The sequence below is a fragment of the Zalophus californianus genome, chromosome 5, assembly GCF_009762305.2.
Source record: "Zalophus californianus isolate mZalCal1 chromosome 5, mZalCal1.pri.v2, whole genome shotgun sequence".
Taxonomy (NCBI): domain Eukaryota; kingdom Metazoa; phylum Chordata; class Mammalia; order Carnivora; family Otariidae; genus Zalophus; species Zalophus californianus.
In genome coordinates, this window is record NC_045599.1 from 11,188,404 (window position 1) to 11,211,320 (window position 22,917).

Genomic DNA, 22,917 nt, shown 5'->3' on the forward strand with positions numbered 1-22,917 from the left:
ACTTGGGTTTTTAAAGGACACCTTGGAGATACCATTTACCTTAGGGGACCTCTTGTTAAGTTAGAGAAGCTTACTTTATGGTGTGGGTCACGTGGCGTTGGGTTTGTTTCCTGCATCTGGAAGAATCCTAACAGACCTGTTAGGCAGAACCCAGGCTGTTCTGTGAAGCTCCAGGGTGGGCAATGAGGCCCAGAGAGTCCTCCACATGGAAGCTCTCCAGAGTTGTGGCACAATGTTACAGAATTTCCCTGTGTGTGTGTGTGTGTGTGTGTGTGTGTGTGTGTGTGTAAATCTGATCTATACAAACGTACACACACACAAACATACAACCAAGGCTGCACCTGGACTTCTTGTCATCCTCGGTTTAGTTATTTGGTAGTTCTTTTTACAGCAGTTAATTGCAACATACACAGTTATTCAGGACTTCACATTTTTCTTCATTACAAAAAATGTATTTCACTCCAGATTGAAGGAGACGCTGTGCCTGGTACTCTATGGAGGAGTACAGATTAATGCCTTTTTTTCAAAATACTTTCCCACAATCTTCCCTGGAGTTGGAAATAATCAAGTGTAGTCAAGGGTAATGAATAAAAACATTTATTTAAAAAACACCATACAGCATCCGTGGCTCCCACTCTGGTAGTAAGCAGGAAGGGTGGGTTAATGTTTTTTTACTATATGAAATTGGAGATAGATGAAGCCGCAGAGGGAGAAAAAAAGAGTATTATTAAAACTGAAAAAGAAAAGTGAGCAGTAAGTTACTATGATAAAAAGGGACTTTAAGCAAATGTCACCGCACAATGAAAACAATCTCTTCTTCAAGGAGTACTATAAAGTAGGAGGTTTGACTTACTTGCAGGATTATGGGAAAAGTTCCTCGCAGAACATTCGGTCATGGCTATGAAGAGGTGGAGAGAGAAAGATGTGAGCAGACCCCAGGACTAGAAGGAGACACAAAGTGAGCAAAAGGAGAGAGAAACATCAGGCAGAACGTCTTCACTCTACGGTCCCTACAAAGAATGTATTTTAAGAGAATCTGAGGAAGCAAGTATTGTAATTCAGTTTTGACTATGAAAGTGTAGCAGATAGCATCGGAAATCAATTACGCTGTCAACACATTAGCATATCCTTTCATTGGGAGGCTATCTCGAGCCTCCTGCAACTTATTACACATCACATTACAAAATGGTGGTTTTTTTCGCTTGTCCACTTTTCTGGTTCCTAGTTGTTCACGTTCTGAGGGAGGACAAAGGCCCTTTAGAGCTCCATCAATTCAAGCCTTTCATGTCACAGATAAAGGAGGAGACGGTCCCATTCAGCCCCAGCGGCAGACTGGACAGGAACCAGGTCTCCTGGTCCCCAGAGGGCGCCGTGCCCGGTACGGCATGACGTGAGTCACGCTCCAGCCCGACCCCCCCTGTACCTGAGCGCTCTCCCTCAGCTGCAGGTGGGGCAGGCGGGCGTGAGCGGAAGGAGCAGGGCCGGGTGGGCCTCTGCAGAAGGCTGTGACGCGGGACACAGAAGAGGCCACAGAACGCGTCTCCTGCTCCCATCCTAAGTCTGCGAACAATCTACGAGGTACAGACACGCGCACACACGGTCAGGCTACTCTGACCACCGCGCTGAGAAATACTTTCTGGGTAGAGCCCTGTGAGTGAGAGGAATTTTTAAAGGCTGCCCTGAGAGAGATGAGGGAGAACACAGAGCCAGGGACACACACACACATTTCAGAAACCGTGCACAGGAAGCCCTGGTTATGGATGACCTAACAAGAGCTTGAGGCTCTAGGGGGCCTCAGGACAGGGTTCCCTGGAGCACCCCCAGCCACAGCGCCACCAAACGGGTGGCGAGTCAGTAGTAGGCACTGTCTCCAAATCCCCCAATTCCAGCAGAAGGAAAAACAACAGTTGATCGGATGCTTGTAAAGCGCCCCACCACTCCTCTTGCATCGGCTTTTAATTTCGTAGGCATCGTTACTCAACATTCTGAACGTTCTCGTCGGGGCCACGAGACCAGCCATGCTCTGCTGGGCGCTTCTGAGAGGGGCCTCCCAAAGAAGGGCGGTCGGACCTCCCGGGACCTTCTGTCCCGCGTGTCGGACCGGCACAACGTCTCTCACCGAAGTCTGTGTTCAAGTCTCACTGACCCAAGGGATGCGAATGAAGGCTGTATCCTTTGTGACACGCACAGACCCAGAAAAGGAAAAGAGGAATGTTCTCGAAGCTCGGACAGTCTCAAGTTTACCCGAAATACGGAAAAGTACCTCCAAAGTCTATGCAGGGTCCCACCGAAACGTATCGTGCTTGAGCACCTGGGTCTGTGTCAGCTTCTGTCAACTTCTTGCCAGAGCTGGGCCTTCTTAAGCGGAGACGAGCGGTGGCCTTTGCCAGACGAGAGCCAGCCAGCCGCGTGCTGGGGGCTCCGTCTCAGGAGAGGGCCTGCTGGCGGCCACTGCTTCGGCTCTCCTTCCACAGAGCCTGCTGGATCTGATACACGGACTCCTGGAAGATTCTTTCAACTTGGGTGGGAAAGCCCCGGCTCTCTTCCTCCAGGGCATTGATGGTCCGCAGAGCGAAGGGAGTCCTGTCGCGGGGCAGGGGGTTGTGCAGGGGCCGCAGGGGGATGACCGAGTTGTACTTGTGCTGCCTGTTCACCGAGTTCATGAGCGACGTGTAGAACTGGAACTTGCACCAGGTGTCTCTCAGGAAGTTCTCGGTCAGTAACAAGATGGTCCACGCAGACCCGTTCACGGCGTCGTCCAAGTTCTGCAGGTGCTGCCGGCCGCAGGGCATCTCGGCAAAGATGATCCCGGGCTTGATGCCGAAGTCGTTCTCCAGCACGTTCTGGACCCTGAGGGCTTCATCTGTGTCGTCCTCCGCATGCAGGATCACGAACTTGAGGAACACCTCGTCCTCCCCCGACGTGTCTCCCCAGTCCTCGGCTCCCTCGTGCTCCCCAGCGGACGCCGGGGCCGTGGGGCCAGGCTCAGCCAGATCACGCAGGGGGGGGGCATCGGGTGTCTTGGAAGCTGACTCCTGGCGTCTCTGACTCATTTCCACCCCGGGGCTTTTACCCCAGGAGAGAGAGAGAGGGCAGGGGTCTATTTTAGATTTCTGGATACCCATCATAAATATCCGAGGCAGAGGATGAGAGCTTTACTTCTTTCTCAACATTTCTTTTCATTCTACAAAGAGAATAACAAAGCGGGCGAATGTTATAAATGTCATCTAAACATTACAAATGGAAAAAAAATGTTTTTTCATTCAACCTGAAAGCCTCAAAGAGATCATAATATAGAGGTCCTGAGGAAGAAATGCCAATCGGATCCTGGGGAAAGGAAAACCCCTTGTCTGCTGTGAGCTTCAGGAGGACTACCTCGGGTGGTCAAGGGGGAGATGAACAGGGAGTCCCTTTAATGGAACAGGAGACCGTTGGAAATCTGACAAGGTATTATAAACCTCCAGAATAAAGTCAACTGCTTTGGTCTTTGAGTGAGACGAGATGGTACCATGCCAGTCTGTCCCTATGGAGTTTAAATACAACTTCTTCTTCTTCTTTTTTTTTTAAGATTTTATTTATTTATTTGACAGGGAGATAGAGCACAAGTAGGCAGAGCAGCGGGCAGAGGGAGAGGGAGAAGCAGGCTCCCCGCAGAGCAGGGAGCCCAACACAGGACTCGATCCCGGGACCCTGAGATCATGACCTGAGCCGAAGGCAGACGATTAACCGACTGAGCCACCCAGGCGCCCCTAAATCCAATTTCTTCATTCTTGAGTTATCATGTAAACTAGAAACAGAAAAGTCGAGAGCGACAGAATACTCAAATACTCAACTTATTTTCGTATCAAACACAAATACAAAACAGAACACAAATACCAAGATGACCAGCTGGCATCTTGACTAACTCAGCACAGAGAGAAGATCTGAAACGTCGAATGAAACAATGTCGGGGTTCACTAGCTCGGAGCTCTTCCGCCTGCCGGGGGTCAGGCACTGGTGTGCGGCTGGCGGGGCGATTATAGTAAGGGTTGAGGAAAGTAAGGAATACCTTTTTCCAGCTAATCCTGGGAATGCTTCAGAAAACTGAGTACTCAGCTTGGGAAAAATTAACTTCTGGGTTTGGGAGTGAAATTTGGAAACAAAGGCTACGGATCTTCTCCAGTGAAATCAACAAAGAATCATTATAGTCTATCCTCATTCTGTTATTTTATTCCATTTATTTATTTACTTATTTTTGACAGAGAGAGAGCGAGTGAGCACGAGCAGGGAAGGGCAGAGGGAGAGAGAGAATCCCAAGCAGGCTCCACACTCAATGGGGCTCGATCTCATGACCCCCAGATTATAACCCGAACTGAAATCAAGAGTCAGATGCTTAACTGACTGAGCCACCCAGGCGCCCCTCGTTGTGTTATTTTATAAAAATTCTGAAGTCAGAGTGGAAGAATTAGATCCGCTGTGAAAGAAAAGTGCTTCACGTGAATCTGGTTTAAACAAATCTTCAGCAGTGTTGTTAACAGAACCCCCAAACAGGCAGGGATTCTTTCATCAAAAGACAGAAAATTTAGAACAGATAAATACACGTTTCATATTTCAAAAAAAAGGGGCAGGGGCTCTATTCCAGAGCTTTTAAATTTATTGTTTATGAACAAAGACCAGAGTTCAAGTCAAGAATTTAATTAGGCTTACGATCATCATGACATAGACGACACAAGCTTACATGTACCAAGATAATTCAAGGTTAGAAGAAACCGCTCAGCAAACATGGTGAAGAACTGCTATGGGAAGAAAAGATAAGGAAAAACACACAGCATTTCTTTCTAATGTACCTGAGGAGTGAAAGGGTTTGCTACTCCCTCTGAACAGTGAGGGGATTGCTGGCTACTCTAGTAAATGTATCATGTCTGTACTTTAAATTCTACTCCACTGGGGGCGCCTGGGTGGCTCAGTCGGTAAGTGTCTGCCTTTGGCTCAGGTCATGATCTCAGGGTCCTGGGATCGAGTCCTGTGTCGCGCTTCCTGCTCAGCGGGAAGCCTGCTTCTCCCTCTCTCACTCCCCCTGCTTGTGTTCTCTCTCTCGCTGTGTCTCTCTCTGTCAAATAAATAAATAAATAAAATCTTTAATAAAATAAAATAAATTCTACTCCACTGTGTATCATGACAGCTACCGAGAAATACTTTAAGGCCTACCTCCCAAACGCGAACACATACATTTCAAATAACAAAACCGCGTGAATTTGGACTCTCTTCATGGGTTAAGATTCACTGCTGACTCAGTTATTGTGTTAGGGAAAAAAGTGTCACTCTGCAAAGCTGCAGAAAAAAACTTCTCCTGCATATTAAGAAAAATAATAATTGCCGGGCGACGTATAGAATTGCTGAATCGCTATGTTGTATGCCTGAAACTAACCCAACACTGTATGTTAACTATATTATGATTTCAAAAAAATTGTTAAAGTGTTCAGAAGACCCTATTTACAGTGTCAATTAAAATGTTAAACCAACTTAAGACCATTACCTTCCTCACTAGCCACTGCAGGTAAGTACGCTTGGAGTAAGACAACAGATACTCATAAAAAGTGTCCCAAACTACAAACTACTAGGGTAAAATGATGTGTCAAACCAGACTCACGGAATCTCTTGACGTGAACAAAAATAAGTAACAGAAGAAGAGAATGCAACTTTAGGTCTCATTTTTCTTAAACACTGGTCAGCAAAAAAAGAGCAAAAGCTTCCAGAAATCTATGATGGTGCTGTTCCAACCCACTCCAGAGCCCTCCTCCCCAGCCCAGAGAGAAGAGGGTGAGCGACAACGTCTGGAAAACTTCACTATAACCTTCTAATGTGGAGGCAGAGAGCAAGGAGCTGGCCACGGGGAAGAGACGTGGACAGCTGTGAGCCGGAGGGCGGCCTCCACCAGCACCACAGTGCTTCCTAGATGGACAAATGGTCTCCATCTGAGACTGTGGTGCTCAAGGCTGGAAGGACTGGAGAGAATATGACTGTGCTCCGGCCGAGCCAGACTCCATCTACCAGAGGGCTTTCCCACAACACAAGGCAGGCATGGAAGGCTGACGGAAGGAGCCCGGAAGATTCCGGAAGGTCCCCTCCCCATCAGCGACGGGCAGATGCAGACTGAAAACATCTCTTCCCCTCAGTGAAATGGAAGGAGCATGAAGGCGGCCACTGGGGAGAGGCACACAGGGTCACTGGTCACAGGAATGAAGACGTCTGTGTATACATTTTTTCATTTACTTTTTAAGAAAAGGTAGTGGCTTAAATACCTAATGACTTTGAAAACGTTGATAGGGAAAATTCTCATTTCTCCATCCTGCCTATTGCTCCCAAGGCCTCCTACCGGTGACCATTTTTATTTGTTTCTTCTATATCCTTCCACTGTTTCTTTACGAATTTATATCTTTTTCTTTCCTTTTCATAAAAAAGTATCATTTACATGTGTAAAAAAACACCCGCACCCACTGCAAAACAGCAGCAGAGACTGCTTTTCCAGTTAATACTCTAAGCTCAGAGCTTTCCACAGTAGCAATAACTTCTTCATTCTTTACAACAAAATCTTCCACCACGTGGTTGTACCATAATTGTTCCCTGTTCTCGGATATGTGAGCTCTTCCCAGTCTGCTACTATTATGAACAATGCTGCAGAGAACAGCTTTGTATAAAAGTCATTCCATAGGTGTGCAAGTTCATCTGCAGAGTAATTTCCCCAAATGGGATTTCTACATCAAAGTACAAATGCATTTGTAATAATGAGAGATTTGGCCAAATTACTCTAAGATTGAAACTTTTGTGTGTGTGTGCTTTTAACTTGAAAGAACGACATCCCTACCTCCACCCCTTGTCCCAGAAAACATCTAAGACCGAAGCTGCTGACAATAGCCCCACCGAGCTAATGACATCCTCTGAGGGCAACAATTCTGTGGAAAAAAACCCATCAGAATGAAGTCCTTGAGCTGAAGTTCTGAAGGGAAGATCAACAGGTCCTAGATAAGATGGAAGGGGAGTCCAGAATGTACCCACCGTGTATCTGGCCAAAGAGTGTCCCAATAGGATCCCCCACATTAAATGGGAGTAAGGTGAAGAGGAGTATGACAAATATACATTCTTGGCTAATAGCCATATAGACTATAGGAAATGAAAAAGAATATTAAGAAGAAGAATAGCATGCAAAAGACAAAAAAATTCCATTTTCATCAAGACTGTGTGCTCTGGGGGCGCCTGAGAGGCTCAGTCAGTTAAGCGTCTGGCTCTTGTTTTCAGCTCAGGTCATGATCTCAGGGTTGTAGATGGAGCCCCGGGGTTGGGCTCTGCGCTCAGCGGGGAGTCTGCTTAAGATTCTCTCTCCCACCCCCCCCATCCTGTTCGTGCACACTCCTGCTCTCTAATAAATAAATAAATCTTAAAAAAAAAAAAAAAGACTATGTGCTCTGGAATCTGACTGCCTGAATGTAAATCCCAACGCCCTGCTATAAAAATACTGTGTGACTCGGTCCAAGTTGCTTGGTATCTTTGTCCTTTAACTTCATCATGTGTATAAAGTGGTGATAATTACAGTACCTACCTTGAGGGGTTTTATGAAAATCAAAATGGCTGAGAACAGTTCTCATACATGTTGGCAGCTGTTACGGTTATTAGATACGTAACAAGGGAGCTAAAGAAAAATTTACACAAGCAGTGCATAGGCTCTAGGACGGGGTTACTCCAAGTGCGGTCCGGGGACAAGCAGCCAGTCTCTGATCGGTCAGAGTAAGGATGCTTTTCAGCTCAGCTGATGTTTTTCTCAGAGCAAGACATTTTCTTCCTTTCTTTTTGGTAAGATTTTATTTTTAGGTAATCTCCACACCCAACATGGGGTTTGAACTCACGACCCCAAGATCAAGAGTTGGCATGCTCTTCCGACCAAGCCAGCCAGGCGCCCCTGCAGGATATTTTCAAAGAAGAAAGTAGCATGGTTTACCTTCGGTGTGCACTTCTTATATTATTGTAGACAATCACTCTGAGGGGCGCTGCCCTACGCCACACTACAGAGAATGGGTAACCAAAGAAACATATCGAAAAAAGTATCAAAGCTGGGAGAACAGAATTACACGGAGAGAGAGACTGCAGATGAATCGAAGGCCAACACCATTAGGAAAAAACAGAGAAGGCAATGAATGGAATAAACATGATCAAAACCAAATCAGATGAACATGGTGGAAAGGCTTGAAAAAAATCAGAGAATGTGCGATGGCAAAAGGCCATGACAGTAAAGCCATCTGAAAAAAAAAATACATAGCTACAGAGATTGGGAAAAAAAATCAGAATAAAAACCAATGCATATGAAATAGAAAATTCAATGAATGTAACACAAAATTCAAAGATAAAACATATTCACTGCCCTCAATCAAATGCTCAGCCTTCCCAATCACAACCAGACCGTATGTGCCTTCTGATGCGATTCGATATGTACCCAGCATAACGCAACATGTAGTCTTGCCAAAAATGTTTAGCCCAACTCCGACCAAGTCTTTAGATACAATTATCAGTTTACAGAAATGAGGAGGACATGAGAAACGTTCACCAAGAGGGGAAGGGAGAATCAAACTGTTTGATGTCCATATCACGGAGGACTGCTCGGCAATAGTAAGGAATGAGCTACTGATAAATGCACTGATGTGGACCGAATCCCAAACTCATTATGTTGTATGAAGGAAGCCAGATCAAAAAAACAAGTACAGAATCTGATTCCATTTATATCCAAATTCAGAAAATGCAAATTGATCTACAGAGACTGAGAGCATTCCTTCAGACTTGTCAGGAGGAAGCCTGATCACCCATCTTCACAGCGTTTCCTCCTTGCCCACATGGCATTCTTGAGAAACATGGTGCCCTTTATTTTTTAAAATATTTTATTTATTTATTTGACAGAGAAAGACACAGCGAGAGAGGGAACACAAGCAGGGGGAGTGGGAGAGGGAGAAGCAGGCTTCCCGCAGAGCAGGGAGCCCGATGCGGGGCCCGATCCCAGGACCCTGGGATCACGACCTGAGCCAAAGGTAGATGCTTAACGACTGAGCCACCCAGGTGTCCCACATTGCCCTTTATTTTTAAAAATCCGTGGTACTTCTAGGGCCATGTTCTAGATGCTTATGAATTCTAAAATTCAGGCTGCTCTCTCACTAGACTCGGGTCCATCTCCTCAGGACTGCGGGGTGAGGATGTGTAATTTGATGACACGCTGAGGCTGAATCTATAAAATACAAACAGGGGTGCCTGGCTGGCTCACTCGGTGGAGCGCGCGACTCCTGATCTCGGGATCGTGAGTTCGAGCTCCACGTGGGGGCATAGAGCTTACTAAAAAGTAAGTAAATAAACTTAAAAAAAAAAAAAACGAATTCCCAAAGAGGAAGCTTGTTTTTCTTAAGAGTGAAAGAAAAGCATCCGGCATGGTAAGCAGTTACTAAAAAGGCACAGTCTGATTTCATTCATTGAACAAATATTGAGTTAACCATCTACAGTGCTCTAAAAGCTGAAATTCAGCAGTGAACAAAGCAGAAAATATCCTTGCTCTCATGAAGCTTAAATTCCAGCAAAGGGAGATAGACAATAAAAAAGGAAATACGTGTAACACATAATAGAGTATAAAATACTATATATGTACACTCATACAGTATGTAAGAAAGTGGTTAAGTGTTAGGGGGGAAAAGGTAAAGGAGAAGGCTAATAAGGACTGTTGGAGGAAGTTTTATTTGTTTTTAAATGCGCGTGTCAGGGAACAAGGGACCCATCTTAATAAGACACGGGTGAGGGAAGGCATCTGTGCAAGCATCTGGAGGAAGAACATCCCGGCCCCGAGACAGGAGAGGGCCTAATGCCTGACGAGGTGGGGGTGCAGTGGGGCTCGTGAGCAGGCATCCAGAGGGAGGAGGTAATGGGGAGGAACCGCCAAGGGAAGGTTTTTGAGCAGAGGGACGACGTGGTAGGACTTCTTTGTCACAGGAGTCCTCTGTCGCACTGAGAACAGAGTGACGAGAAGCAAGAACACGAGTGAGGGAGGAGGCTACTGCAGGAGCCCAGGAGGACCATGGCGGCCGGTGGCTTGGACCCGGGCGCGGTGGACGCGGTGGGAAGTGGGGGTATTTCCAAGGTTGAAGGGACAGGATTCGCTCACGATGCTGAGCAAGCAGAGGCTACAGAGTCAGGAGTGTGGGGCAGCGGGCCAGCCTGGGGGTGTGTATCTGGCTTTTATCACTGCATAGACTGTATTCGAAACCTAAAGACTTAGGAGATCGTTCGTTAAGGGAGTACAGACTGAAAAAGGAAGTGGTCCACGGGCAGAGCCCTAGGGTTCACCAGCAATATCGGGTCAAGAACCGCAAGAACCAGCAAAGACAACAGAGACTGAGTGGTTAGGAAGGTCGGAGGAGCACCAGCGGAGTGTGGTGCTGACCAAGATGCTAAGGGAAGGAGGTGGTTCAAGGGAAAGGGAGCGTGTAATGGTCTTGCAGTGCTTCCAGAGGCAAAATGGGCCAGGCCGCTGAAGGAGCCCTGGATGGGGGGTGTAGGGTGTGCAGCTTCGGCGGACTGGCGCCCCACGAGAGGAGGGGAAACCTCACGGCACGGGCTTCAAGAGAAAAGAAATTCGAGACCGAGTACAGAGAATGACTTGGAAACATTTTGCCATAAAGGGAAAAAAAAAAACAGGGTAAGAGTTTGGGGGAAGTGTGGTGCCCTAAGAGGATCTGCTATAAAGACTGACTGTGGGGCACCTGAGTGGCTCAGTCGGCGAAGCGTCGCCTTCGGCTCAGGTCATGGTCCCAGGGTCCTGGGATCGAGCCCCTCGTCCGACTCTTTGCTCAGTGGGGAGCCTGCTTTTCCCTCTGCCCCTCCCCCTGCACATGCTCTCTCTCCCTCAAATAAATAAATAAAATCTTTTAAAAAAGATGACTGTTAGCTAAGGAGGAAGAGCTAGTGGAGAGTGATGCTGGAGAGAAAGACGAGGGCTGCTGGAGGGATGGCCCATGTGGGCAAGGGGGGGAGCCGGTGTGCCAAGGGTGGGGTCTGCCCTCGCCGGGGAGAGAAGAGACCGTTTTCCCTAGTGAAAATGAAAGAGGGCAGAAGAGACAGGACAGGTATAGGTGGCTGGGTGTGTGTAGCAGGGGACACCCACGAAAGTTCCCTTCTGACCACTTCAACAGTCTCAGTAAAATAGGAAGGCAAACCCCTTCCTAAGGACTGCCCCAAACCTCCAGCTCCCTTTGAAACATCAACAGTACAGGATGGAACCGGTTAGGGGGAAATGGCTGTGTCCCCAGGGCTGTCACTCTTTCTGGGCCCCAGTGCCGGTAAGACCACCAGCAGAGGACGTCCCAGGCAGGAGGAGAGCTCCCCTCCCAGGACAGCCCCTCTTCCTCAGAAACTGCCCAGGGCTTCCTCGGGGTGCTTCCTGCCGTCAGATCTCTTGTCCCCGTCCATGGCTAAATGCAAACACCACTGTGAACTTCTCTTTCACACTCAGTTGACTTTTCTCCCCTAGACCTTTGTGAGGGTTAATTTTCTGCATCTGCCTGGCTGGGCTCTGGGACCCAGGTGTTGCTCAAAAGCCAGACCAGATGTCACTGCTGACGGTATGGGATTACCAGGTAAAGGGGTATCCTGTGAGTCAAGCAGATTACCCCCGCCCCGGAATGTGGGTGGACCTTACCCACGAGGTGAACGCCTTCGGAGCAAGACAGCTGGTCCCCCACGGGCGATGGTTTCACCGACAACGTTTGGAATTCAAGATGGTGTGAAAGTGCTACGCATTCAGTAGAAACCACACCCGGAATTGAGAACCTTCCTTAAGAGTGTGTTGCCCTAGAATGAGGTGTTGATACGTGCATTTTTACCACTTGGGAAGAGAGGCTCCCCAACAGCAGAAAGTGAAATAAGGAACGGAAGGCATTGCAGATGAAGGCATCCAGGGTCTGAATCCTGCAGCCCGGGGGAGCCTTCTTCTTTCCTATTTGAACAGCACCACCTTGTGGCGAATACGGGTAACATCGACGGTTTCTTCAATTAGCACGCCTCGTCGTTAGTAATAAACAAGTGTAGTAAACTTCCTCTGCACCAAGACCTCTGGGTTTTAGGGATGTGAAGCCAGGCTAAGTCGACAGTCACCACGCTGGCGCTCTATCCAGGACAAGGGGCGCTGCCGAAGTGCTCAGGAGGGACCCCTGCAGCCGAGGACACGTGCATGAGTGAGGCCGAGGGAGGTGGACGCTTTCCCGGCAAGAGGAGCATTTGCGAAACCACTGAGGCACCACAGAGCCAAGGACCTTAGGATCGGTTGGCACCAGGTGCTTATACGGCTCAAGTATATGGGGGCGGGAGGGGGGAGGGTACCAGTAAGACATAAGGATGGAGATAAACAGGATTAGCGAGGGAGGGTCCTGACATACTCTGTTGAGGACTTTGTGTTTTTTTAAGATTTTATTTATTTGACAGAGACAGCGAGAGAGGGAACACAAGCAGGGGGAGTGGGAGAGGGAGAAACGGGCTTCCTGCCGAGCAGGGAGCCCAATACGGGGCTCAATCCCAGGACCCTGGGGATCATGACCTGAGCCAAAGGCAGACACTCAACGACTGAGCCACCCAGGTGCCTCAATATTATATTTATTTATTTGAGAGAGAGAGAGCAGGGGGAGTGAGAGAGGGAGAAGCATGCTCCCCGCTGAGCAGGGAGCCCGAAGTGAGGCTTGATCCCAGGACCCTGGGATCATGACCTGAGCTGAAGGCAGATGCTTAACCGACTGAGCCACCCAGGCGCCCAAGGACTTTGAATGTGATCATGCTGGCAGACTGAGAGCCCCTGGCAGGTGTTGAGTAGGAGAGACACGATCTGACTTGTTCAGGATGGCTTCACATTGCTGCAGGGCAGGAGACCAGGCTGGGGTGTGTACGGCTCTAGTCTGGGAGAACCACCCGCTGAGAGGCTGTGGCAGTAACCCAGGTGAGGACGCAGAGCCCTGCACTAAGGAAGGGGCAGGAGGACACGAAGATCTGCAGGGAGTCACGGGGGCTCACGGAGAAAGAAGCCGGTATGCCTCCCAAGCCGGTGCCCTGTGTAACCTGGTGCGTGGTGCTGCCATCTGCTGATGTGAGCGGGGTGGGGGTGGGTGACCTCCTCCTCTAGTCTGGGACACAGGGAGCTTGCCCTGTGACCTAGAAGAGGAGCTGTCCCAGAGGCACTCACACAGGTAGGTCCGGGGCTCCGGAGATGAAATCGTGAGCACCTGGGAACAGGCAGAAGGAGGAGAGCAGAGAGCTGAAGACAGAGTTGATGCCAAAGGGGGCATCTGGATGAGAAGGGGCCAGGCAGGAGGGACAGGGAAATGAGAGCCAGGATGGGACTGGGAGCCGAGGGAGGAGAGGGCTTCAGGCAGGGGTCAGCGCCCACAGCACTTAGCATCTCGAGGCCCCAGGGAGCGATTACAGGGGAACGGCGGAATCACCAAAGGAGCCGGCGGTGTGCTCAAGAGTCACAGGAGGTGGGGGCATGGGGAAGGGCAAAACCTAGCTAAGAAGGAGACAAGAAGCCAGCTTCACAAGGGAAAGTAGGGTCAGGAGGAGATTTCATTAAGAGAAGAGAAACTGGGAATGCTCAGAAATGGAGGGAATTTGCTCGTAGAGAGAGGATGACAAATATGGGTGTTGAGCTTCTTAGAGCTGAGCGGTTAGGCTCCTGGTCCTGGGCAGCTTGGTCTCTCCTACTCTCCCCCTCTCTAGGAGAGGAGAGAGGCCACCTGACTCCTGAGGGTGCTGGGTCCCGGGATAACGCCTGTGATGATGTGGGGACCTACGGGACTTCCGGGGAGAAAGCGAGCGCCCCTCTGTTTCTAGGAGGGGTAGCTGCGTTATACTGGGAGACAGAGTCCTGTTGCTGCTAGCGCTTTCTGGAAGTGTGAGTACGCAAAGACAGGGGAGAGTTTGGAGGTGAAGCCACCAACGGGGTGTTCTGTAGCAGATTCTGCAGCTTGGCTCATCCGAAATCGACTCCCAACTTCCTGTTTGCAGACCTTCCTATACCTCCTGTACCACAAGCGCTAAAAGCTGAATTTCCTAGGCTCCCCCACGAAGGTAAGATCCCAGGTATAACTTCAGTTCTGCCAATCAGAAGTACTCACATGTCTGAGTTAACTGTGGAGAGAGAGGCAGGCTCCAGCAGGGACGGTGTGATTCCAGAGCCGGCAGCTTGCTGGTCTGGCAGGAGCGTCCATGGCAGAAGCTCAGCTCCGCTAGCAGGACCGAGTCTGCTAAGTGGTGCTCTGAGGTGTTCCTGGAAACTCAACCTGGAGTCTTGCTCTTCAGCTTTCCCAACGATACTCTAAGTCCTGTAATAACCTCCAATGCATATCTTTCTGCTTCAACTAGCCAGAGGAGATTCTGTTCTATGCAACTGAATTGTGATGGAGAGAGCATCCAAATTCACGACAAGGCACTATGGCAGAGGTCAGCAGCAAAACATGGCCTGCCACCCATTTTTGTAAATAAAGTTTTATTGGGAGAAAGCCATGCACATTCACTGATGTGTTGTCTATGGCTGTTTTTATAAATAAAGTTTTACTGGGAAAAAGCCGTGCACATTTACTGATGTGTTGTCTATGGCTAATTTCAGGTGAGAGAGGCAGAGTCAAGTAGTTCCAACGGAAACTATATGGCCCATAAGAGCCCATGATACTTACTGTCTGGCTCTTTCCAGAAAGTTTGCTGAATGACAGCAATTCCCTCACCTACATACAGCATGGGAGTGCCAGGCTCCATGAGGCTGCCAGGATGCCAAAGAACAGACCTATGCCAGCCAGACAAGGAACATGTGGACTTTTCCTTGGCTTCTTTACACTGGAAATCTTTTTAAATCCCAGTCGGGTATTCAATAACTTCAGGAATACAATACGAATTTGAAGCCACTCGATCTTATACTGAAATAACATTACTGACAATCGGCTGTCATGTATTTATCTCCTTCTTTTGGGGGTTGCACAGAATCCATAAGGATGGCAAAGGCCGACATAAATGAAAGGATATACTGTCAAATATTCTCCACTGATACTTATTTATGGTCAAAGTGAACCAGTGCCTGCATTTTTTCATTGTAGGTACCAGACCTGTATTAGAAAGGTCAAGGTTATGGGAGCCTAGCACCCTCTACCGTGGTGTCATAGCACTGATCACAACTACAGTTAATGACATGTACGTGTATCTGCTTAGTTTCTCATTTTTCCTACTAGAATGTAAACTCTACCAGGGCAATGACCAAATCTGTCCTGTTCACCGCTGCATCTCCAGGGTCTAGAGCATAATCAGCATTCAAGAACATCTTTTGAATGAATGAGACAATGTTCCAAATATAAGACTAATGCAGCCTTCTAGGCTGAGAGAGACAGCTAAAAAGAGAGCTCTTTACCACCACCATCATCATCATCATCATCATCACTATCACATAAATTACTGAATCAGAAGAGGAACTAGCCAATCCAAACATACCTTGTTAGATTTTTTTAAATGAGCCATTATGTTGCGTTTTTTAAAAAAAATGAGGTGAATATAAATATGGTACATTCAAGACACATCCCAAGCATCATATTTGGCAGAAAGCATCTCCTTTTCTCTCCAGGCTGAGTTAATTACTGCTCCTCTGGATGCCCATAATATCTTGTTCCCATCTCTGATAATATGCACCACCCAGCACTCTGATTTCCTTGCTGGCCTGGGAGGTACCCTCTGCCTCATCTTCCCAGACTTCGTTACAGCCAGCGGCACCATCACTTGCCCAGTGACTACAGCCAGAACCTGGAGGCATCCCTGACACCTTCCCCTTCCTCTCCTATGGAATTTGGATGCTCTCCTATGCTTTCACTTCTAAGTTGTTCCCCAAGTCCTGTCTATTCAACCTCCAAAATACATCTCAAGTCCTCCCATGTTCCCTCTGTACCACACTTGGGCTCTGGATCAATACCCTTCTACTACACTTCTTCCCACTTGGTGTGGTACATGCTCTCCTGGTCAGTCTGCTCCTTTCCCCGCTTGGCAGCTACAGTGATCTTTACAAACACATCCATCTGATCACATTACTCCCATTTACAATTCTGCAAGGGCTTCCTACTGCTCTTAGAATTAAAAAAAAAATCTTTTTTAATTATGTAAGTGTCAGGTGTACAGGATTATAATTCAACATCTATATGCACTACAAAGCGACCACCCCTGAAAGCCTCCCACAGAATTTCTTAATAAGGCAAATGAGATGCTGCATGATCGGGCTCCTTCAGCTCCAGCCTCAGCTCATGTCTCTCTCCCCTTGTTCCTACACAGTCTTTTTTTTTTTTTTTTTTTTTCAGTTCCTCAGGCTAGCTCAGCTTCATCCTGTCACAGCATGTCTGGGAATGTATCACTGCAATTCTGACATCTGAGGTATAGGACCCTACTTTCTTATTATTAGAGAACGTGGACGTAGTCTCACAGGCTAGTCAAAGTTCTACTGGAGGTAAACAATCAAAATGTCCAAACACTGGCGAAGGACAACCATAAACTATGCCATAGTGTTCATGGGACTGAATCCTATTAAATCATAAAAAATGTTAGAAATAACATTTTAAAGACCTGAGAAAATGTTTCCATAAGCGAACAAAAGTAAACTATACAGTCTGATCTTATATACAGTACGATCTCAGCTTTGCAAAACAAGCTGTAGAGAAAATAGACGGTTAAAAATTATACTAAAAAGGTAACACTGGTTATCTGTGGGGCGCCTGGGTGGCTCAGTCGTTAAGCATCTGCCTTCGGCTCAGGTCATGATCCTGGGGTCCTGGGATCGAGCCCCGCATCGGGCTCCCTGTTCGGCGGGAAGGCTGCTTCTCCCTCTCCCACTCCCCCTGCTTGTGTTCCCTCTCTCGCTGTCAAATAAATAAATAAAATCTTTAAAAAACCAAACAAAAAAGCCCACACTGGTTATCTGTGTACCACAGACGTGTGAATATACATATACCTATATGCATCTCTCTATGCAGATATATCTTTTTTTTACAATGATAATAGCAATCTGAAAAAAAAGATTTTTTAGTAAATAAAAAAAATGGTTTTCCAGGTTTTGTATTTTTAAACAGAAGTCATGTTAGCTTGATTTCCAGGCAGTTTTATTGCTTACGTGCCATATCTACACATTCCAGATGTCTTTAGCCCATCTCCATGATTAACTGTTAGCTCTCCTGTTTTTTAATTTATACACAAACTTCCCAAGAGTCCAGGTTTGCTAATTCTAAATCAAAACAGGTTTCCTCTGATTTTCTACTTTATTTTTTTTAACACTTTATTTATTTATTTGAGAGAGTGCACGCAAGAGTAGTGGGGAGAGGCAGAGGGAGAAACAGACTCCCCGCTGATTGGGGAGCCAATGCAGGGCTGATCCCAGGTCTCTGAGATCAGGACCTGAGCCAAAGGCAGACGCTTAACCGAATGAGCCACCCAGGTGCCCCCAATTTTCTATTTTATTGTGAAGCACTAGAAGGCAGAATATGTACCTCCCTCATACCGAAAACAGGTCCTTAGAGCAAGTAAATGTTTCATCACTTGTAAAACAACAGAAACGCAAAAACTTTACTTCTGTGAGGTATAAAAGCAAAAATACACAAATGGATCTTCACGGGCACCTGCTTTTCCAGCTGTGCGGCCTCCTTTCTCCACTGCTGGGAAGCTCCAGGTTAATGAGCGCTCTACACACAGCAGCTTATGAAAGATGTTCTGATTTTAACTTCACTCCTGGCTTCTCCTTAACTGACCTGTTCTTATCTTCAATTTGTTCCGTACTCCAAATGCCCTCATTTTAAATGTTCATTTAATCCTCCATTGTACATATTTATTCAAGTACCTGAAATCCCAATTCTGAAATGAGAGCATAGAAGGGAAGGTAGGTACACATGCTACTGATGTCATCAAAGAACTAGTTCCTTGGGAGAAAAGTGAGAAAGCAGCATGAAAAATTAAATAGGTTAAGTGACTGCCTTCGGCTCAGGTCATGATCCTAGAGTCCTAGGATTGAGTCCTACATCGGGCTCCCTGCCCAGCAGGGAGTCTGCTTCTCTCTCTGACCCTTCCCCCTCTCGTGCGCTCTCTCTCTCTCAAATAATTAAATAAAATTAAAAAAAATTAAAGTCTTTTATCCCCCAGAGCCTTTTGTAAAGATAAAAATATTGTTTTTCACTTCTATCCCTACATATTTTAAAAAGAGACCCGAAATTTGCTACAAAATCTCGATATTCTGACAGTGGCTTAGTCACCACACAACTCAGAAACTTGTATAATATTTCCTGAACAAGCACCTTCATCTTTCTTCTTCCCATTAAAACTACCTATTCCTGGTGCCGTTCGAAAAACCTCCCAACGGGCAACTATCATTTCCTAATGAAACAAAAGAATTGGAAAAAAAAAATTATTGCACATTCTTTTTGGCAAAGTGACCATTTTTCTTTCATTTTCTATATGTAAAGGGAAATCTCCAAATCAGGAAGCACATTTTATAAAAACACTGAATGTAACAACTGTACGTCTTATCAAAATGCCGCTCAAGACAAAGAGAGTTGTGCGTTTTTAATATTAGAGAACCCCAGACGCCCACCATGATTTAAAGGTGCCACAGGATTGGTGGAATACCAGAGAATAATATTCAGTATCTAACAGCAACCCACACCAAAGGTCAGGAGCAAAGGGCTGTTAAAATAGCCAAAAAGGCAGTAACCCCCGAGACAGTATTTCAACAGGGAAGCGAGGGGAGTGAAGGCGAACAGCCTGTGAGGGTCGAGCCCAGGCCCACCGCAGACAAAAAGAAGAGCAGTGAGGTCAGCCTCACCGGCGGAGTAAGCAAGGGCGAAGGGGACAGCGGAGATCAGAGAAGTTTTGGGGGGCTCAATCACACAGGGCTTTGAAGCCTTTGTAAGAGTCCGGTTGTCATGATTTTGATGAGAAGCTACTGGAAAGTTCTGAAGGGAAGTGAAAGTTCTGATTATATTTTTTTAAAAATCACTGCTGTTTGGAGAGAGACCATAGACGAACAAGCCCAGAAGCAGGAGGACCAAATCAGAGACTTACAGTCCTCTAGGTAAGAGGGAACTGTAGTGTTTGTTGGAGAGCGGTTGAGATGTGGTCAGATTTGAGGTATTTTTTCAAGGCAGAGATACCAGAATTTGCTGGATGCTTGGATGTTGGGTCTGAGCTAAAACGACGGCAGGAAGCTCGAGTGTGGTCGGGAAGGTCGATGACAGGAAAGCAGAAAGGGAGGACTGGGTGGTTGTGGTTTCAGTGATGCTGTTTGGACAGCCTAAGTTCAAATGCCCATCAGACTTCTAAGCCGAGCTGCTGAGGAAACAGCTGGAAATATGCATCGGGATCTCAGGACAGAAGTAAAGTGAAACATTTGGAGGTCACCAGCTCAGATGTTATTTACAGCCACGGAATAGGGCTTGGGGTGGAAACCGCGACGGGAGAATGTACATGGCCAGAAACAGAGTATGTCCAAGCCCTGAGCGCTGTGGCTGGCACGCCAACATTCAGTGGCTGGGAAAAGAAACAGAAACCTAGAGACACAGGAGGAGGGGCCGGGGAGAAGGAAGGAGATGCAGGAGAATGCGGTGACCTGGGGCCAACTGAAGAAAAAACAGGGAAGACGAGGGAGCAACCAACCATGTGGCCGTAAGGTGAAAACCAGCACTGGGGCGCCTGGGTGGCTCAGTCGTTAAGCGTCTGCCTTCGGCTCAGGTCATGATCCCAGGGTCCTGGGATCGAGCCCCGCCTCGGGCTCCCTGCTCCGCGGGAAGCCTGCTTCTCCCTCTCCCACTCCCCCTGCTTGTGTTCCCTCTCTCGCTGTCAAATAAATAAATAAATAAAATCTTAAAAAGAAAGAAAGAAAGAAAACCGGCACAGACCCTGGACTTCACAAGTGCCACGGGAGGGGGGGGGGGCGTGATGGAGGCAGCCTGAGAGGAGAGGAGGCAGGAGGAAACAGGAGTGGAACTAGAACCGTGGAAGGGAGCAAGTCTTTCAAAGAGCTGCTTTTTGTTTTGTTCTTAAATAAAGGGGAGCAAAGAAATGGGTGGGACCTAGAAGGGACGTCTGTTCTGGGGGGTGTTAAAGACAAGAGAGTTATTAGCAAGTACTTGTTACATAAATAAAAACACCACGCGGAGCAAATGACAACAGACAAGGTGCCAAAGATTCCACAGCCTAAACGTAATTTACATTTCAAGTTCCGTACAGCGGGACACGTGACATTTCCCGTGCTTCAGAGGGAGGTAAGGCAGTTTTCCTTACTCGCTCATCTACTTTCCGACATAAATGAGGTATAAAATGGAGTTACTGAACTCCATTTATAGTCAACACACTATTTCAAGCGTTAAAATGCATCCTACCTTTGAAGATTTCTTTCTTTTTTTAGTTGATTGCCTGAAAACTAGCTCAAAGCTGCCAGTCCAGAGTGCTTTTATCCAAATTAGCTTTTGGCCAAGACGCCAGCCAAATACAAAAACCAAAACCGAAAGTTTCAGCGTTGGCTCCGTGTGTCCGGCTAAGGATCACGCAGAACCTCTCGGCCACTTGCTTCTGTTCTGAGGTTTTTTCCCAAAAACAGGTTTTCTGGTCAAAGGGAAACTAGAAGCAAAGCAGAAGGCTGCGCCGACTCTCACCGCTGAGGGAGGCAAGCGCCCACTGAAGGGACGCAGGCGCGCCCGCCGGCCCCAAGCCCCGCAGCCCCGCCGCCGCTCCCGCCCCAGCGCCCGCTACTCGCCTGCACAGCGGCCGCCAGCACCCGGCCCCGCGGCTCCCTTGTCTTCCTCTCCCGGGGCCGAACCCGCCAGCGGCTACTTCCCGGGCGCCGCGGGCACTGAGGGTGCCCCGGCCCGGCGCGCAGGTCCCGCCCCCCGCGTGCCCACGCCCACCGCCCCCGCGTGCCGCTGGGACTGAGGGAGCCCCGGCCCGGCGCGCAGGCCCCGCCTCTCGCGTGCCCACGCCCTGCGTCCCCGCGCGCCGCCTGGAGAGCGGTTGCCAGGCCCGGCGAGCAGAGCCCGCCCCCCGCGTGCCCACGCCCACCGTCCCCGCGCGCCGCTGGGACTGAGAGTGCCCCGGCCCGGCGCGCCGGCCCCGCCTCTCGCGTGCCCACGCCCTGCGTCCCCGCGCGCCGCCTGGAGGGAGGGCACGCGGGTTCGGCGCGCCGGGTTCTGTGCGGGCAGGCTCTTGGACGTGAACCCGCAGAGGGTGGCCTCGCGGCAGCGGGTCCCAAGAACCTTCCTGGGTCTCCGCGCAGAAGGACGAGAGGGCCAGAAAGGGCGGAAGAACGGCAGTCGCGCGGGGGGGCGGGGGACTGTCACCCAGGCGAATAGGCACGCTCCTTGCGCAGCTGCTGCTTTTTAACGTCCCCGGACGCCCTGGCTTGGAGACCGTGGGTGCGGTCGACGCCAGTGTGTCCGCTCCGCACAGACCTGGGTGCTGGGATGAGGGCTGCAGCCGCTGCCTTCGCGCATCCCAGACAGGAGCCCCGAAACTCTGAAGGAAAGAAACCCCGGGCTTACCCAAACCCTAGACCCTTCTCGAGGTTCTGCCGCTCCCCCAGTCCTCCAGGCTGCCCCCTGGTTTCTCCTTTCCCTTTGGGGCCCCTTCACTGACTAGTGCTGTCGTCGGCCTCGGGCAGGGATGCGGGGCGCATCAACCCCTGCGAAAAAGCCACCAAGTTTCCTCTCTAGGGTTCCCTCCGCCCAACCGAAACAGACTGGAATTCCGTTGAATATGAAGGGAGAACAAAAAAGCAATCAAGTAAAAGCACAAGAAGCCTTATAAAGCCAAATACCTAATTCTACCCTATCTACCTCAAGCCTCCAATCCTAGTCATACCCTATCAACCCAGTTCACAAATCCTCTCCACCTCCGTATTTTAAAACTCAGGCAATCCCTACTCCCTGCCAAAATTTCCTCTCCCTGTACTTCACCTGACAACCCTTCAAATCAGAGCTTTTCAGTTTCCCCCCTGAAATACCACTAATGACAAATGTGATAAACATTTCCCCATTCACCACCCACGTGGCGTGCATAAATCAACCCCGAGTCATCAGTGTCAAGGGCAAATTTCCTTGAATTGTTCCATTTTATATTTTAAATTGATCCAAATTTGCATTGTTCTTCATCAATATTCACGTGGTGTACTAAGAAAATGTACTATGTATTGGCTATGAGTTTAATTACTTTGATTTTTCTCCCCAAATTATCAAGTATACATTTCAAGAAAATGCACCATTTATGCCACAAATATTTGGTATCATCTATGTACCGGGCAGGAGGAATATAGAGTCAAGAAAACGCACGTGGGGGCAGCTGGGTGGCTCAGTTGGTTAAGCGACTGCCTTCGGCTCAGGTCATGATCCTGGAGTCCCAGGATCGAGTCCCGCATCGGGCTCCCTGCTCAGCAGGGAGTCTGCTTCTCCCTCTGACCCTCTTCCCTCTCGTGCTATCTCTCATTCTCTCTCTTTCAAATAAATAAATAAAAGCTTTAAAAAAAATAAAAAAAAAAAGAAAACGCACGTGGTTCCAGTCCTCATGGAGATTTTGCAGTCTGGTCCCAGAGAAAGACAACAGGAATGAGAACAAGCAAGGCAACTCAAGATCCATTAATTGGTAATGATGAATGAATGAAATAAGCAAAGTGGGGAGGAGTGCTAATTAAATCAGAGAAGAGATGGCTCCTCCCACATGTAAAATGTTTTTCCTGTGGCTTCACACCCCTGAAACGTTTGGCATTAAATGCTGGTGTTTTCAAGGTCTTGAAACTCTGACCTTTAGCTTACTCAACCATTTCCCTGGGTATCCAGCCTATGCCCAGCATACCCACACCTAACTCAGTAAGGTTAGAAA

The 22,917-nt window shown here is 48.2% G+C and overlaps 1 protein-coding gene across 1 annotated transcript; it reads right to left on the reverse strand.

Annotated features, from left to right (window-relative positions):
- Positions 1-581: 581 nt before the first annotated feature.
- On the reverse strand, positions 582-20,954 carry TICAM2 (toll like receptor adaptor molecule 2). The gene is made up of 2 exons (XM_027604943.1): positions 20,804-20,954; positions 582-3,184 (listed from the first exon to the last, which is right to left on the reverse strand). Exon 2 carries the CDS (start codon positions 3,126-3,128, stop codon positions 2,427-2,429), a length of 702 nt encoding a protein of 233 aa, XP_027460744.1. The 5' UTR covers positions 3,129-3,184; positions 20,804-20,954; the 3' UTR covers positions 582-2,426.
- Between the last annotated feature and the right edge of the window lie 1,963 nt (positions 20,955-22,917).

Excerpts from the sequence above, each read along its gene's own strand:
- TICAM2 (XM_027604943.1), bottom strand. The coding sequence starts at position 3,128 with ATGATGGGTATCCAGAAATCTAAAATAGACCCCTGCCCTCTCTCTCTC.